The 15,413-nt window shown below is 50.9% G+C and overlaps 1 protein-coding gene across 1 annotated transcript in view; it reads right to left on the reverse strand.

Moving 5' to 3' along the window:
* Positions 1–15,413, reverse strand: part of LOC144162683 (uncharacterized) — an 88,322-nt gene that overhangs the window by 23,660 nt on the left and 49,249 nt on the right. The window contains exons 11-18 of the mRNA XM_077693318.1: positions 15,201–15,368; positions 13,676–13,758; positions 10,940–11,144; positions 8,711–8,912; positions 7,660–7,811; positions 6,688–6,804; positions 6,343–6,452; positions 1,406–1,624 (exon numbers count right to left, since the gene is read on the reverse strand). Coding sequence (XP_077549444.1) covers positions 1,406–1,624; positions 6,343–6,452; positions 6,688–6,804; positions 7,660–7,811; positions 8,711–8,912; positions 10,940–11,144; positions 13,676–13,758; positions 15,201–15,368 — 1,256 coding nt within the window. The remainder of the gene's footprint in view (positions 1–1,405; positions 1,625–6,342; positions 6,453–6,687; positions 6,805–7,659; positions 7,812–8,710; positions 8,913–10,939; positions 11,145–13,675; positions 13,759–15,200; positions 15,369–15,413) is intronic.

Below are 15,413 nucleotides of genomic sequence, written 5' to 3' on the forward strand. Positions count from 1 at the left end.
GACTGCCCTCTCTTTTTCGTAATAGGGCGCGTAAATTGTGTCACACAACTTCATGTCACAGTCACTTATCTCACACATCGCAACAGAAGAATCTGCACCTAGCGCCATGGCCTAAAAAAACCAAACTCCTGCCGTCTTGTTCAAGTCCTACTGATCATCCGCATTACATATGGTACTCCCTACGTCAACCCCATACCAAAGGAACATGCCAAATTAGACGCTCTTATTGGGAAATCGTAGAAAATCGCCCTCGGCCTCCATGCCTTCACGCCTACTGCCCGCCTTCTGCCATTAGGTATCCACAATTCCCTTTCTGAGCTCTTCGAAGCACAGCGGGTCAAGCAACTCACTCGCCTTGCCCTCACCCCTACGGGCCGCACGGTACTGCATAAACTAGGCTACCCCACTCTTCTGCCTTTACACACCCTCCAGCGCATCCCTCCGTCACTCCGCGCTAATACCTTCGTGTCTCCCATCCCCAAACACATGCACCCTTCCTTCAATCAAGGCAGAAGACAGGCCCGCGTCACCCGCCTCCGAGCCGAATACCACAACAAACCGGACACCCGATACACGGACGTCGCTCCGTATGCATTTCGCCCTGCTCACGCACTGGTTCTCGTCGACTCCAAATCGGTCAATATTACCTCCCTCAGCCTTCTCCACGCAAGCACCACGACGGCTGAAGAGACAGCCGTCGCTCTAGCAGCGACCACGGCTTCCTCTCACTACGTGGCAATCCTCACCGATTCGCAACAGGCTTGCTGCAACTACTGTACAGGCCACATCTCTCCCTCCGCGTTGAAGATAATATCCTCATTCAAGTATCCCCCCCCCCCTACATCCACATTGTGTGGACACCAGGCCATTCTTCCCTCGAAAAAAACGAGACGGCACGCGCCGCCTCCCGCACTCTTACATTCCTGGCGTTTTCTTCGGTGGAAGAGGACCTTTCCGGACCCTACACCTATTCACCGGTTCCTCCCCGATACACTGAAATCTCATATCATTATTGCCAACTGCAGCCTCAATTCCTTCCTCCTCACCCATCCCCCAGCACACAGGTGGCTGGCATTTGGCGTCGACTACAGAGGAACATTCAACAACACCTCGGTACTCCACTACAACGAGCCCTCCAATTACCCCTACAACTGCCCCTTTTGCTCCGTCCCGAGCACCACCTACCACCTGCTCTGGGAACGCCCTACGCGCCAAACCCTCTCCCCTCTCCATCCCCTGAGCAGTGGGAGCGCGAGCTGGTCAGCTCACGGTGCGAGGACCAAGAACGCCTCATCGCTCGCGCCCAAGCTGCTGCGCTAGCTCGCGCCTATCCCCAACCCCCACTTTTATGCTCAATAAACGTTTGCCAATACAACAAAATCTGCGCGAGAACAGCGGCCCTTACCAGCGGTATGGTCTCTTTGCGTGTCACCACAAGCGTAGACGCAGCCACGCCGTCTGTGCTGCTGTTGTCCCCTCGGAAGACCTCGAGGGTGAAGTTGAGCCTCTTGCCGGGCTCCAGCCTCTCGCCCATGACGCGAAGAACCTCGCGATTCGTCTCCAGTGGATTCAGCAGCAGGTCGGTCACTGCCGCAGGGCCGTAATCGTAGCACGGTTGCATGTCCTTGGATGCGCAAAGAAAAGAGCTCAGTAACTCTGCAACTCGGAGACATGGAGCCGTTAAATTCGCTTTAAAAAAAACCCGCCCGCATCTTCCCACGGGGGGAACTCGAGTAAATGCGTCGCAGAGTGGTGGGGGTATCGCGTGAATGTTACGTAATTGGGTATGGTTTGGGAATGCTTAATTGTTATTTCGTCTTTATTATTCTTATTTATTGAATGAAGCAGAAGCGAAGGCAAGGAGTGTAAAGTTAAAGTCTGTCTTTATTGCTTGGTGCCGTCAAGCAAAGCGTCAAGTCACGCGAAAGCCAAGCAAAGACGCCCTTGACTGAATTCCGAACGCGCGCTCCGCCGCTTATATACACACCGCCCGCGTTCGAGGGAGAGGAGTACGGGAGAGAGACGCGCATACGCCCACTTCCGTACACAAGCGCGCGAACTTTCCACGCACCCACCACGCCGTTATCACGTGTACACGCCCTGCCGCCGTTACTGTTGAGCGCCACGCAGCGCACGGGTAGCTACGACGCATGCGCGCACAGACGCGCTCCCCCCGCACCGCCGCACCTGTTGTTGAGAGCGACGGAGCGCACGGGGTACACGCGCTCCTCCCGCACCGCCGCACCTGTTGTTGAGAGCGAGGAGGGTACGGGGGAGAGACGCGCACCTGCGCCTCGACGCGACGCGCATGCGCAGTGAGCGTGTGGACGGCGCCGACAACATCGACGAGTGACATCGCGAGCCTAAGAAATGCTCCGCATTTAAAAGCACCAAGCTCAATAAAAAACGAGAAAGTTTAATTATGCTCATTGTCGTAGATAGCGCAAGGATCACTTGGCTGTGATCGCTAAAAGACTTTTATAAGCAAAATGGTGACGCTTTTGTATTTACTTCTCGGCGTGTTCCGTAGCAATTCAACCACTTGAATTTCGCGCCTTACCAGCCACGGTGGCTAAGTGGCTAAGGCGTCGCACTAAGGAGGGCGAGGTCGTGGTAGGGTTCTCGGTCACTGCAAACGTTTTCTTTGCGGAACAAAAAACAAAAACAGTCGGGCGTTGAGATTTTGGCGCGCCTTAACGATGCCCAGGTGGTTTGTGTGTATTACTCCGTAGCCCTCCGCTATTACACGTCCCATAGCCTATGCTGATTCAGCGCGCATAACTGCAATTTGAACAGCTGCATTTTAATACCAACATTTTAACTGACCATGGAGGCAGCAAAAAAAAAAAAAAAAGAACCTGGGAAGCGTGTAACGAATGTGACCTGGGAAATGCCGTCAAGAGCGTGAAAATGCTGCCATCTGCGAAAACTAACGGGAAAAAAATCCCAAAATAATTGCCAGATTAAAACTTGTAAATCTAGCTATGAGCCCGCAGAAGAAATTAAACACGAGTAGGACTCACTGCAAAACATTAAATGGCTAAATATTTATTACCAAGCGACAAAAATACTAGCTTATTGCAGAAATTGGTGTTTTTGTTGATTCCATAGACTAGAGGCTTAGTAGATACGAAGCGAGTCCGATCTATATCCAGGAAGCTATAGGTTAGCCTCCCGGATATAGTCCAGCAGGCAGAACCATGGAACCACCGATGGTAATGCGTGTCTTGCAGCAAATTAAGGCGTGCCGCCAGAAGATGTTTTCTTAGAATGTTCTTGGTTAACTCGAACGTCCATGTCGAATGTCCATGGTGAAGGTCTGCCGGAGTCGTTGCACCACCTATGGCCTCCCTTATTCCCACTCCGCTACGCCATCTTTTGCATGTGCTCCCACTGCCGCGCAATATGCACCGCTATAACCCCGCCGACCGCCAGCTGGCTAGGGCGCGACACCTGCAGCGCACATTCCCTCCCTCACTAGCTACCCCGATAAGCGGGATTTCGTCACAACCATCATTTCGTCGCTCGACAGCTCTCCATTGGACGCACTAACAACACATACATCTGCGACCGCTGCGGAGGAGGCAGCCATTGCCCTAGTTGTCTCCCACACCTACAGTCGGCCATTCGCAACTTCTCTGCAGGACTACTATCCCCAGTCACCTTCAAGATCCTTTCCCGTAGAACACCGTCCACCACACGGGGCTCCACTGTGGACCTTGGCCCACACAGGCACAGAAGCCTATGAGGCGGCCCACAGTACAGCTCGAGTTCTTATCACCCGAACAGACCCTTGTTTTGGTTCTACCAACGGCACCCCCAGCTTCCGAGACGTTCTAGTCTCGCACCAGGACATCACCCAACACTTCCGCCTCCTCCGCAGGATATATCCGCCCCCACACCCTTCCATCACCCACGAGGCCGCTCGCCACTGGTTGCTACTCCAAACCCAGACAACCCCTTGCCAAACTATACTTACCCGCATCAACCGCATTCTCTACCCTTCGCCTCAATGCCTCGAAACGGACACCCGCTATCACTCTCTCTGCTAGTGCCCCGCAGCCAACGCCAACAAGAGAAAACCTTCTCTATGTGGCGTTGCCACAGCCCATTTCCCCATATCCCCTCCTCTCTACACTGGGAGCAGACCCTGGGGAGCTCTGACCAGTTGGGCCGCCTAGGTCGCGGAGAACATCGCATTATCCTCCACCCATCTCCCCCACTCCCAGTTTTAAATAAAGTTTTAACTCTTCCTCCCCCCCTCCCCCTCCTGCCGCCTCGGAGCAGGTTGACATCCATGTGTGCGGGCAGGAGTAAGCGCCACCTCCAACTTCCTCCCTCCTGGTAAGGTTCAGGGGGAGGAGAACCGAGCTGGGCAACATAAGAGCACGCGTTCGGCGTCGAAGGTCCTACTTTGCAGCCATTCGTGTGGCCCATGGGTCACTTGGGCCACACAGCTGGGCAGGACATGAGGGGGCCGGGAAATTATGTGGCAGGAAGTCAGCCCGTTCATTGACTACGATATTGCCAACACAAACACCTATCACGATTTTTTGCTGTGGAGCTGGTGGATTCGTTGGCAGATGGGAGTTTGTTTGATACAATAGGGACTTTGTTTGAGATAACCTGTTTGAGATAATAGGTCCCCTGCGTAGGGTCGGTACGAACATTTATGGAGGGTTGGAAGCGGCTGCACACAGCAGGTATAGTCGTGCGTAGCCTGCAATTCCAACAGAATTGGGGTGCATGTTGCAAAATGTAGAGAATACGACCTTCTACGCTGGGGTGAATGGGGCTGGTCCACGCCATGGCATTCCGTGTTTCTGTGCACGCAGCGTCGGTGTATACGAAACATAGGTCCCATAGCTGTAATTGACACTCCTTACTACACCTTTTCTGCAGATGACTTCTTTTGTAGGCGGTTATACTCGTACAATCCGGGGCGGAAGGTCATCCTGAGTTTCCGGAGGGGTCGTGAGGCCAGGATTGAAGTGATAGTACAGTGCATGGCTGTTTTGCAGACATGAGTACTTTGACAGTCGTGCAGGTTGGCGTTGAGTTATGAGCTCGTCAGATGTATTGAGTTGAGCTTGTTCTTGGAGGACCGTTATTGGGATGATGAGATGGAGACCGGTGATGGCTCGCATGGCTTCCAGTTTAGCATGTTGGGAAACCGTGAGACGCTGAAACTGGGCTTCATTAACCAATGGTGGTTGGAGCACAGCGCAAACCTGTCTCAGAGCGACCTCAGTTCTTGCACCGCCAGCTTTTGGTGAAATGCGGCGGATTAGACAAATGGTACTTGCCGTCTTTTGCCTCAGTGCTTTCAGCCACCCTGTAGCGGTACGAGCCTGGTGATTATGCAGGCCCAGGATACGGAGCTTTGTAGTTTCTGCAAGCTGGCGAGTGCTTATGCATTGTATGGCGAGCTTCTTACGGCCAGCATTGTTCGCAAATGTCATGTACTTCGTCTTCTCATGGAGACAGGGTGTCCAACCTTCCCTCCGAATTTCCGGATAACTTTGTAGCACTTTATATTTGATGCGACGCATCTCTTTCACCCGCCTTGACCCTCCGGCATAGTCCGGCGGCGTCCGCATCCCTCCCCCATTCTCCTCGCCGCGCCAGCTGCGCGCTAGCGCCGCTCTCACCGCAGCGCCATCTGCGTGTTAGCGCTCGGCTGCGCTCGCTCCGTCGCCGTGCCAGCTGTGCGTGGGTGCGGGTTAACACATGCGCATGCGCTGCTCTGCGCTGCTCTGCGCTGCTCTTTCTCATTCCCCTCACCGTACATATAAACGCGGTAACTGCGCCGCTCCGCTCAGTCGTTCCACTGGCGCTCCTCCGATGACATCCTCCGGTGACCGCCGATGATTTAAAATGGAGACTAACAGGCCTGATATCGCGATGGTCGGCGCAACCGTAACAAGCACCGGCCACCCGATAAAATCCACGCGCTAACATAACGGAAATGCAACGGCAACCCCCGATGCGTCGCATCTACCCCATGGTTCCCCTCGCAGGAAGATGGTGTAAATTTTGCATCAGCACGCCTTCGCGTGTCGACCATACTGTGCATGTGCGCTCCAAGCCAAGTGAGTAAATACTGTGTTGAAAACTATGGGTGACAGTACAGCTCCCTGGGGGACACCACGCACCGAGTGAAACAGTCCTACTGACTTCCCCTATAGACGAACAGCGAATGTACGGTTCTTCAAAGAGGTGGCGACCTACCACGTGACACGGCAGGCCCAACTCAAGCATGATATTTCGTTGTGTCAAGTTTTATTTTTTAAGGACAAATTTTGTTGCGTTTTACGTAGACAAAATATGCGTACCACGTACCTCGTCCAAGCAACTCCACTGGTAGACGAGTGGTTGGATGCCACGGCTCGAGGGTGACCCATCTAGGACAACGTCGTTCTGACTGAAGCCGGCGATGCGGGTAGGACCACCTGGGTGACACGCCGTCGTGCGTAAAGCAGTTAAACAGAGGAAGTGTGAAAAACGTAAAATTTCTCAGTTGACCGATTGCGATGGCTTTTTTAAATAGAGTGCCTAAGTTACGCAATGCGATATTGTCGCATTCATGCAAAATCCGGCCAAAATTTTGCCATCGTAAACCCATTTATCATAGACTTAATGACCCATATGAGGTGGACTTCGCGAAAACTCGTTACGGCCGCTTACCCTTTATGACAGCTGTGAGGGGTGATGACAGGACGAGCAGGGTCACTGACGCCTCCCCGTAGTCCTCGGGGGCATAGTAGTTGGAGACGCGCAGCGTGAAGGTCACGTTCGTGTCCGCTGCGTGCATGGCAAGGTGGAGAAGGCATGACCCGTTTATCCTAACAGAATGAAGAAGAGAAATCCAAGTGCTGTTTGCGGGCTACTGCTCTGTGAGTAACGTCTACGTGCTCCCGATGAAATCTCCGTGGCCATTCAAGCAGTTCGTTGCTAGGCAAAACAAGCAAGTATATTCAGAAACGCACGCCTGAAAAAAAAAAACACAATGTTCAGCTTTCTGCGAAGTCGTAAAAGAAGCAAATTTTGTCTCGTTAAACTAGGCGCCTCGCGTTGCCAGCGGTGGTAATAGTCAGCGAAATAAAATGAATCCCGCCTAATTTTTAAAAATTAAGAGTTTAGTGGCGGAGATTGATCTGTTGTCAGAATGCATAAATTTCAGCACTTCATTTGAGACTTTTTTGTTCGACACTTCATTCGAGACATTCGAGACTTCGATACCTTTGGAGCACCAAGAATATAATGAACGAGATGTTCCGCAATAGCGCACACGTAAAATTTACGATGGGCTTAATTCTTAGTTGTGTTCAATAACAACAAAAAATGCGTGTTCAAAGTGTGACATAGTTCCGGTTGCGAAGCGTCTTATGTAAATTCAGAAACAGCGTTCACGACACACCCCTGCCGTCCACCTTCAGCAGATTAGGGTCCGCTAGAATTGACGATAACGGAACGGACAGAATTCCGCCTCATAATTTCATTCACATTAAGATTACAGGCAAGCATGTCTTCCAAAAATGGCTCACAAGCGGCTCCTTTGAAAGTGGAGAGCGAAAATTTCTCCTCTCTAAAAGGCACTTGAGCCGCGCGCAAAAAGTGGGGCTAACAATCGCGAAAGCCACGGTAGGATTCACGTACCGGGCAGGTCGAACGGCCTAATCCTGTAAGCGGGGGAGTAGCGGTGGTCGAAGTTGAACCGCACCAGGGGCGTATCCACCTTCCACGAGTAGTCGAGCTCCTCGATGGTTCCATTGCAGTCAGGGATCACTGTCTCGGCGTAGAGGTGCACCCTGGACAGAGGCACATTGCCCGTGCGAGTGTGTCAGCAAACCGAAATAGGGCTGGAAACAAAGCGACAATGCCAGCTATTTCCTGCGGTCACGTATGCATGACGGCCTACGTAAACTCAGATCTGACCCAAGGACGCGGCTGCTATCCCGGCCGCGGTGGCCGGCTTTTAAGCAGGAGGCGAAAAAAAAAAAAAAAAAAACGCCCGTGTGTGGAGATTTCAGCACACGTTAAAGATCCCAGGGTGGTCTCAAAATTAAGCCGGAGGAGCCCGCTTCTACGGCGTGCCTCATAGTCCAGGTGAATAGCTTTGGAGCGTTAAAAGCATAAGTTGAACTCAGACCTGACCGTTTGTAATCGACGCACGTATACGCAACACAGAGGAGTAAGCCCGTTCAGCGCCAGGGTAGGATTTGCGTATAAGAAAAATGGCGGGCATGGTTCCAAGCGTTGATGTATAGCCGTGATACCAGCCTATATGCAAAACAGGGTAGGAGAATGGCTACCTAGAGACGAAGTTAGAAGAAATAACTGATAGCTAGATGGAAGGACGGGATGAGCACACAGTGTTAAATAATGCATTTTGACAGCGCAGGATGGGAGCAGTTGGTGGGTGAGGCCGCCGTCCTGTAGTGCGACGTAAATATTTCATGAAAATAATAATAATGATGATGATGATGATGACTATGATGATGATGATGCATGCCAGAGTTTACGTACGCTGTTTCAAAAACACCTGTAAGTTATCGTTAAACCGAACCCTTGTACATCGGACTACGGACTGCGGATCGGACTACGGTATCGCCACAGCAAGAACGCAGAGATCCCCTATGATTATACACAACTATGTCTGTCGATGCGTGAATCATTTCTGAATGGTTCAGGGTTATACGCCGCTCACTCCTTTTCCGGTGACACCTGATGGCCGTCCATCATGGCGTCGCTGAAGAGTGCCACGATGGGGGCGTTCACGTCCCTCCGGACGAGCGCGTGCGAGGCCTCCACCACGTTCTTGCTGTCGGCCGTCACCTTGACCGTAAAGAGGTACTGCAGGTCCATCTCCAGCTCTTCCGCCTCCAGCGTCAGGAAGGGCGTGCTCGTACCTGTCGCAGTGTCGCCAGATCGCGGGAAATATCATCGCACATTGCTGGAAGGACTCGAGGGAAGGCCGAAATGGGGAAATACGTAAACACTCGTTACTCGGACAAAACGCGCTCTTTACACGCGGGCACCACGAAGTACTTCGAATATCACGATAATTGGAATAAAGCGTTTTTATTATAACGAGCCTTTACAGTATATTTTAGTACGTGCGAGGCGTGGAAAATTTTCTCGCCGTGCAAAAGGAGCCTTCTTTGACGTTCACTCGTGACATTTAAAACTGAGAAGCGTTTCGTTTCTGGTTCACGGCAACGTAAAGGCTTTTCAGCATGCGAGCCAAGAGTCCCGCATCACAGTTTTATCGCTCCCCAAAATAGGAAGTTTCGCTGTGCAATGCTAATAACGAAGGTAAACGATTGAAGATGTGAAAAGCTAGAGCACGCGCCTATGAGTAGGAGGTATAAAGAAAGAGCTCCGCATAAAGGCACTGCAAACGGCATGCACGATTTTGCACAAAGTAGCCCCTCCGGAAGTACTTAGGCGACTTAACTCTATATCCTGTGTTGTCAGTAATCATGTCGTCGAAAAGAGGTCCATTGGCTTCTAGCTCAGTTCTAATTGAGCGTGAATGTGTTCCATAATTCACGTTTGGTTTCTTATGAATATATAAAGATTTGATGCCTGAACAAAAACTCCCTCATGTTTTAGAATTAACTTGTTCTCGGAAAAAAAAGAATTTTTTTTCTCGTGACATAACGCAATCTCATAGAGCGGGAACACTGACCTATAGCAAGAGATGAAGCGGAAACGCCTTGTTCCTTTGTTAAAACATGTTAGTCCCGGGAGCTAATTTGTGCTTGCCTTACTGAATAGAAATGGCAGTGGTAAATCTCGAATACAATTGCGATGTTACAAATTAAACCCTGACACATTTCACAGACAGAACTGTGGATTCCTGTGACACAGCCCCCCGACGGAACCCGCTTCCAGCCAGCGGTGGTTCTTGCGAAGTGGTGTGCGCTTAAAGGTAACTTGAAATTTTTTAATCAGCCATTTACCATCCAGCGTCTCATAAAAACTCAATTCGATTTTTGAAACCACGTTTCAGAATCTATGGTAGAAACAGCCTTTCGAAAAACATTCAAGAACAGACGCGATGGCCAATTTTCGTAAGATTTCGTAACAGGGAAGTTGACTGCTGGAAGGTACAGTGCCAACGTCGCGTTTTCACCTCCACGCATTCTGGCCAGGCTTTATCTGGTGACAAATAACGGCCAGGAAGGATGCTCGGCGAAGCATGTTCCACGTGTTTGGCGAGTCCCATTGAGGTATGAGGACACCGCACGGAAGAAAGAGTTGGTAGGCAGCATTTTGCTCATACAGTGTATTTCCGGCTGCAGCTCTCATTTTCTAGCGAAAACCGGCTTGCAAACGTGGAGAAAGAGAGAGAGAGATCGTAGACGTCTTGAACGGTCTTCTCCCTCAGCCGTCAGCCAGGATTCCTTGCGCAAGCGGAAATACTTTTTTTTTTTTGCAACACCTGGTAAGTCGTCACCATCAATTATATCCCTTTTAAGGAAACATGAGAACCCAGCCTTCGAGGTGCGGCTTATATCCTGGGGAATATAAGGACGCTTGCCCCTTCTGTTCTGTGGAACGAGCATCACTTCACATCATTTGGTCACGTCCATTAATACCCGCATCACGTAGAAGAAATCATCCCATCCTTCATAACACATCATCCTTAACAGAGTGGTAGGCTGCCATCTCTAGCCCAGCTCCCCACGTGCAAGAAGCCCTCGCCCACTTGGCTGAAGACACCGAGCTCCCAAAGCACCGGGAGCCCCGCTGTCTAGATGACTGAGCGAACAGCTCAGTGGTGCAATCACCACAACTTTTGGTCAAAATAAAGTTACTACTACTAATACTACTACTATACTACTACTACTACTACAGCTACTACTACTACTACTACTACTACTACTACTACTACTACTACTACTACTGTGATGGCATTTATCCCACCTACCCTTGAGCTTGCTTTTGAGGTAGTCCTCCAGGTTGGCACTGTCGTTTCGCGCAGCGGTCCAGACGAACGCCTCGACGGCGCCCAGCGGCCACGAGTAGACAACGTTCAAGGTTACCGCACCGCACCGAGGAGCCACGGTCGGCCCCGTCAGCACGGCCGATAGGCTGGCGCTGCTCTCGGATTGAGATCTCCTGGCGTCCGTTTTCTACAAGGGCAGATAAAATTGCGCATGCGGGGATGGGGTTCGAGGAGGAGTCGCGATTGTAAGCCGGTTCTTGCACGCGTTTCATGCTCTGGCCTCGCTGGCAGGGCCTGCCAACCGCTCTGGGAAGCTATGATGCTATGTCCGCACGCACGAGCACATACGCAGTGTACACCAGGCGGCATTAGCACGCATCATCATCATCATCATCATAGTCATCATCATCCTGCTCAAGTCCACTGCAGAACGAAGGCCTCTCACATTGACCTCCAACTGCTCCTAGAAACTCGAAAGGGGATTCTATAGCCATTTGTAGTCGATTAATCGTTTATTGTCTGTACCAATGCTCTCTTTTTTCTCTTATAGTCCTAGTGTAGCTGTCACAAATTTTGTGTTTGTGACGATCAGTTAGGCAAATAGTTATAGATGAGTTCAAGTTATCAACGAATACACCTTGGCGAAACTTATCAGTTACCAGGTTGGGATCGCGCATAAATAAAAAGATATTGATGTTTTTTAAGGAGTTTCTACAGCAGGAGATATTTTGCGAGACTTGAAATTAGTTGGAAAAACGATACAGTAGTGCTGAATTTTGGTCACACACGCGTGCTGACAGCACACCACGTGACAGAAACGATACACAGTAAGCCCTCGTCGAAATAAGATTTGCTGTATTCCCTTCCCCCGTACGAAGTTTTCGACCTCTCCCTTTTCAATAAATTCATTCATTCATTAGAATTGCTGCCTTATTCGAAGTTTCTTACGGTTCCAAAAGCTGTAGGGGTATACAGTAATCCCCGAAGGGCCGCTTATAATGAACCTGTGTTCCGTTCTGGTTATTGGTTGGGCTTTAGTTACTGTACGTGACGCGAAACGATAAGGCAGACTGAAAGAGCGTAGTGACGTATGTGGGAACGAGAAACTCAACGCCGATCATTTAAATTTGGGCAAGTCTCGTTAAAGAACTGAACAACGTTCTACAACAATGAAAATCTGACGGAGACTGCTGGCTTCGCTGTTTCTCTTGGGGTCCTAAAATTTAGTGACTCCAAAACCCCCGTTTTGAGTACTAGAAAAGTTTTTGAATTAATCCTAGCTGGCTGGTCTGTCGAATAAAGCGTATAAATACGCCTATAAAGTACTTCTACGCACTTTTGGATAAACAAATGGATTAAATAAACGCGAAATGCCTTTGAACACTAGTAAAGCTGATTCGCCCGCAGGGAGGGAATAAAAATTTACCGTACCTTCCTAAAGGAAGTTGAGAAAATCGCGAGAGCTTCGTCCAGCCTAAAGAGTGTACAGTGCGCGTCAGGCTTGTCTAGGGCAAGCGAGCGCACGGCTCCGGAGCGTGCTGGCGACATCTGCTGATAGCTGCTGGGTTAGAGATAGCTTACCATTGCGCGTGCGCAGATCTCGGACAGGGTCGGGCCGGTCGTCATTTTGCATGGGCCGCTCTTATTTGCAGATGCCACCAACCACGAGGGGTGCTGGTCTTCCAGTGCCAGCCATGAGCGGTGACAGGCCAGATGGACGCGCCGTTTGACGCATTTACGCAGGCAGTTAAGCAATCGCCTAAAGAAACGAGCGCTAATCTTCTGAATCTCAAGCGTACCAAACGGAAAGCACGCAACAAGAATTCACTGCAGGGCTTTCGGTCGAACCGGTTGTGCGATTACGTAAGCCCCTGGGGTGATAATGCACCGCGTCAAATTACGCACTGATCTCCGGTGTCACCGCTTACGGCTGGCATGCAGAAAAGAAGCGCCCGTTGCGGGTGGTGGCGTCTGCAAATATGAGAGGCCCAAGCTGAACGACAACCGGCCAGGGCCTGTCCGAGATCCACGCACGCGCAATGGCAAGCTATCTCTAACCCAGCCGCTATCAGCAGATGTCGCCAGCATGCTCCGAAGCCGTGCGCTCGCTTGCCCTAGACAAGCCTGACGCGCACTGTACGTCCTTCAGATCTTCAAACCCTCCAAGATGTTCAACCTTCCAACCTTCAACCTTCAACAAAGATCTTCAAACCTTCCAAGACCCACATCTCAGACAAAGATCGATCAATTGCGACGATTTGTCGCACACTACGTAAACGCATCTATTTAAATGATCTGAATGTGTACCGATACACGGTTTATAAGCTAGAGGTATACTGTTGTACTCCTTCTTCGTAATCCACGCGCCTATATTGTCTTATCTGGAACCGTTCCTTCTTCGCGATTTCCAAGTAACCGTTTTGACACAATGGATAAGCCCGGTTTCACGCACGCGCTGTGTGTCCAGAGATCTTACCAGAGCTTTTCGGTCGACCAACTTGTCTATGGGGAAATGCATTAGTTTTCTGGCAAGACGCCATCGTCCAACTAAGAAAACTTTCGCGTTAATAATCGAACATTCTTGTGTAGCTCTATCCTCTGTCGCCATGCCCCGCCGCCTTGGGCCTAATGGTGCACGCGTTGATTGCGCGATGCTCCCATACGACCGAGGTAACAAACTGCCGGCATTCTAATTGCAGGGTAAGAAGAGCGACCTACCAGGTCCTCGCCAACGTTCCAGATGACGGACTGCTTGTCTTCAACAATGTTGTCGGAGTTGAATGCTAGCTTCAGCTTCTCACCTACAAAAAAAGCAGAGGTTTGCGTCATCTTCCGCATGCAGGTTGAGCATGAAATACTAACAAAAAATTCTTATGAATCCTTTTCGGCGAAGTAAGCATGCATCGCCAGTTTTCTGAGATGTATACAGGAGATGCCGCGGCAAGTGCCATCCGCTCCGCTCATTCTGTTTATTAAAGAAGGGCGCCAGAAGATCGCGAGGTGAGGGATTATTCCGAGGAAGATGAACAGACGTCCGCATGAGGAACATTTACGGGGAGTACGGTAGTGGAGACAAATGACCACTTGAATTTTAAATAAAATTCTACACAAAATTCGCCGCAACTCCGCCCCCCCCCCCCCCCCCCCCCCCCCCCCCCCCCCAACCCCAAGATACTCCACATTCAACTCCCACCCGACATTTCCCACTCCCCTCCTAATAACCTTTGGACCTCACAACTCGACCGGAATATCTCCACTAGTCACCCGAAGATAGCCGCCAACCGCACTTTGGCTTTACTGGCAATTTGGCAATTTGGCTTCCCCAAACGACAAAGCTTGAATGGGTGTCGCAGCCGCCGCGGCATTTGACATAGCCACGCCGGATACCAGTGTAGGGGGTGACAGTACATGATAGGAGCTCTCTTCTTCTCCTGACCATCTCCGTACAGCCGTGCACCCTGCTTGCTCCCACTTCATCTGGTCCTGCTCCATGCGCTGCTGTTTATTGACTACCAGCAACATGCGCTCTGGCTATCGCCATTAAGGCAATGTCACCTAAGGACTTGCACGTGCCTGAATGCAAAGAAAAAAAATGGTCGCCATCCGGCCCTGCAAAAGTGGGTGTCCCTCGAAGCTGTTGTAAACCACTACACATGCTGATGGGGGAGGGTGTGAAATGTTCCTCGTTGTCTCGGCGGGCGTGTCGCTGGCACTCGACTTCTCTGGCGGCAAATGCTGGGTCGTGCCTACCCTGACGCTAGCGTTCGGCGTCTTGGGCAATATTTGCTCCATTTAGTGACACTAGTCCTGCCTAGCCTTCAAACAATCTCCAAATATAATCTCTACCAGAAACACAGGGGGGGGGGGGGGGGGGGGGGATCCCATTGTTCGCGCCTTATAATCGATAAAACTATGCAGATGCTTGTTTTGTGTTTTTTTTTAAACGAACAATGAGCCATATGCTGTATGCCCGATTAGCCTGACGCATGTGCTCTGCGCCTTAGGCGAGAACTGCTGGGTCCTGCCTGGCTTTTTTGTTTACGACACGAACTTTTCCGACCAACGAGAGGCTAACAGCTTCGCTGTAACAGCACGCCAATGTTCGAACCAATCTAAATGAGTGCAAGGCAAACTCTTGGTGGTCCAGATAAGCTATTTGGTGCCCGGAAACTATTGCCCCGCACTACACACTGCAAGCTGAAAAGCTCCGTAGAACGGGCGACGTGGCTCCATATGAGCTAACCTGAAGAAGACTTGGCAAGTTGTATGACAAGCTGCCGCTTGGTGGCCCAGCGGCAGTGTGTGTTGAGGTGTCCCAGTGCACTGAGCGTGTCGCTCGTGAGCAGCTTGTCGCAGGTCGAGGCCAAGCACACGTTCACCGGACGGTCAAACAGCACCACCGCGCTGCTGCCTGCAAAGATAGTGCGGCTAAGGACAAATTGTGTGCTGAAGCTTC

Source organism: Haemaphysalis longicornis, unplaced genomic scaffold (assembly GCF_048455015.1).
Source record: "Haemaphysalis longicornis isolate Haplotype H1 unplaced genomic scaffold, Haemaphysalis longicornis Haplotype H1 scaffold_12, whole genome shotgun sequence".
Taxonomy (NCBI): domain Eukaryota; kingdom Metazoa; phylum Arthropoda; class Arachnida; order Ixodida; family Ixodidae; genus Haemaphysalis; species Haemaphysalis longicornis.